Source organism: Numida meleagris, unplaced genomic scaffold, assembly GCF_002078875.1.
Source record: "Numida meleagris isolate 19003 breed g44 Domestic line unplaced genomic scaffold, NumMel1.0 unplaced_Scaffold180, whole genome shotgun sequence".
Taxonomy (NCBI): domain Eukaryota; kingdom Metazoa; phylum Chordata; class Aves; order Galliformes; family Numididae; genus Numida; species Numida meleagris.
This window is the reverse complement of record NW_018363597.1, coordinates 409,022-411,253: the sequence shown is the minus strand read 5'-3', so window position 1 is coordinate 411,253 and position 2,232 is coordinate 409,022. Positions and strand designations below refer to the sequence as shown.

General features: G+C 61.3%; 1 protein-coding gene across 1 annotated transcript in view; it reads right to left on the bottom strand.

Annotated features, from left to right (window-relative positions):
- The window catches only part of KCNH2 (potassium voltage-gated channel subfamily H member 2), a gene marked incomplete in the record, with an annotated part of 51,920 nt that overhangs the window by 5,975 nt on the left and 43,713 nt on the right, over window positions 1-2,232 (bottom strand). Inside the window, 1 exon segment of the mRNA XM_021382131.1 lies at window positions 791-1,216. Within this exon segment, the coding sequence (XP_021237806.1) occupies window positions 791-1,216 (426 nt within the window).

The window sequence follows — 2,232 nt, the reverse complement described above, 5'->3', positions numbered from 1 at the left end:
ACCCAACTCAATCCCATCCCCAACTCAACTCAACCCAACTCAATCCCATCCCCAACTCAACTCAACCCAACTCAATCCCATCCCCAACTCAACTCTATCCCCAACTCAACTCATCCCAACCCCATCCTCATCTCAACACAATCCCATCCCTAACTCAGCCCAACCCAATCTTACCTCCAACCCAACCCAACCCTGTCCCGAACCCAACCGCAAACTCAGCCCAGTCCAACCCCGTCTCCAAATCAGCTAAACTCATCTCAACCCACCCTTGTCCCCAACTCAACCCAGTCCCATTCCCAACTCAACACAACCCAATCCAGTTCTGAACTCAACACCAACCCCAACCCCAACTCAATGCTATCCCCAAATCAACTCAACCTAACCCCTCCCCAGCTCAACTCAACCCAACCCTGTCCCCAATTCAACCCCATCCCCAACTCAACCTAATCCCATTCCCAACTCATCCCAATCCAACCCTGTCCCAACCTTGCCCCAACTCAACCCAACCCCCTCCCCAGATCAACTCAATTCAACGCAACCCCATCCCCAACTCAAACCCCATCCCCAGCTCAACTCAACCCAACCCAACCCCATCACCAACTCAACCCAACCCAACCCAACCCAATGGAATCCAACCCCATCCCCAAACCAGCCCAACCCAACCCTGTCCCCAACTCAACCCAACACCATCCCCAATCCAACTCAACCCAACCCCACCCTCAGCTCAACTCAACTCTGTCACCAACTGAACCCAACTCCATCCCCACCAAACCCAGCCCCATCCCCATACCTCCTCAGAGCCAGAGCCAAAGATGAGCAGGTCGAAGGGGATGGCGGCCACCATGTCGATGAGGAACCAGCCCTTGAAGTAGTGGATGGCGATCTTGGCGGGGTGGCTCACCACCTCCTCGTTGGAGTTGACGTAGGTGGTGCGGAAGTTGATGAGGATGTCGATGATGAACATGATGTCCACGATGAGGTCCACCACGTTGAGGGGGCTGCAGGAGTAGCCACAGTTGTGCCGCTGGGCCTCCTCCTGGTCGTTGAGCAGGAAGGCGGCCGAGTAGGGCGTGAAGATGGCGGTGTAGATGACCAGCAGCAGGATGAGCCAGTCCCACACCGCCTTGAAGGGGCTGTAGTGCAGGATGGTCCATTTGTGGATGCGCGGCGCCTGCAGCTTGTACTCGGGGAGGACGTCGGCACCCAGGGACAGCACCTGGCCGGGCGGCAGCGGCTCAGCGCCCGTCCCGTGAGGCAGAACCCCAACCCACAGGCTGTCCTGGCTGGGGGCCCCTCTCCACTATGGTGGGGTGCAAGGGGACGTAATGGGATGCAATGGGATGAATGGGATGCAACGAGATGTAACAAGATGGAATGGGTTGCAAGAGGATGCAGTGGGATGTAACAGGATGCAATGGGATGCAGTAGGTTGTAATGGGATGGAATAGGATGCAATGGGACGTAACAAGATGGAGCAAGATGTAACGGGATGCAACGGGACGTAATGGGATGCAACGGGACGCACGCTGAGAGCAATAACATGCAGTGGGGCGCAGGAAGGTGCAGTGGAGAGCAATTGGATGCACTGGTGTGCGGGGAGGCTCAGTGCAGAGCAATGAGGTGCAGCTGGGTGCAGAAAGATGCACTGGGTGCAATGGAGTGCACTGAGGTGCAGCTGGGTGTGGGGAGATGCAGGGGAGCCCCCACCTTGGGACGTCCCTGCCTGCTGAAAGCCCCCCCCGCCCCCTCTTCCCCAGCACCACCCCCGGTGCTGCTGGTCGGGAGCTGTGGAAAGGAGGGGAGTGCTGCACGCAACCGCATCCCGCGGGGCATCTCGCTCCCGGAACTGTGCCAGCACCTCCCTCACCCCCGACCTCCGGCACCCCCTGTGCACCCCCGTCCCGCACAGCCCGGCGGCGGGGTTCCAGGTCAGGGGGTCAGAGGGGGCGGGCACGGCGCTGGGAGCCCCCTGCACCCCCCCCCCCCGCAGTGCGCGCCCCTGCGTCCCGGCACAGCGCCCGGCAGCTGCGCCCGTCCATCCCCGCACGGGACCGGCGGCAGCGCGAGGGGAGGCGGGCTGTAAGCGAGAGGGAGGGCGGCTTTACGTAACCCCGGACCCCGGAGCACGGTGCGCAGACCCCCCCAGCCCCCATTCCTTCGCTGGTACCCAACGTCCTCCCCGCCCCCGCCGGACCCAGTGTCCCCCCCGTGCACCCCCCCGGTACCTGCCGC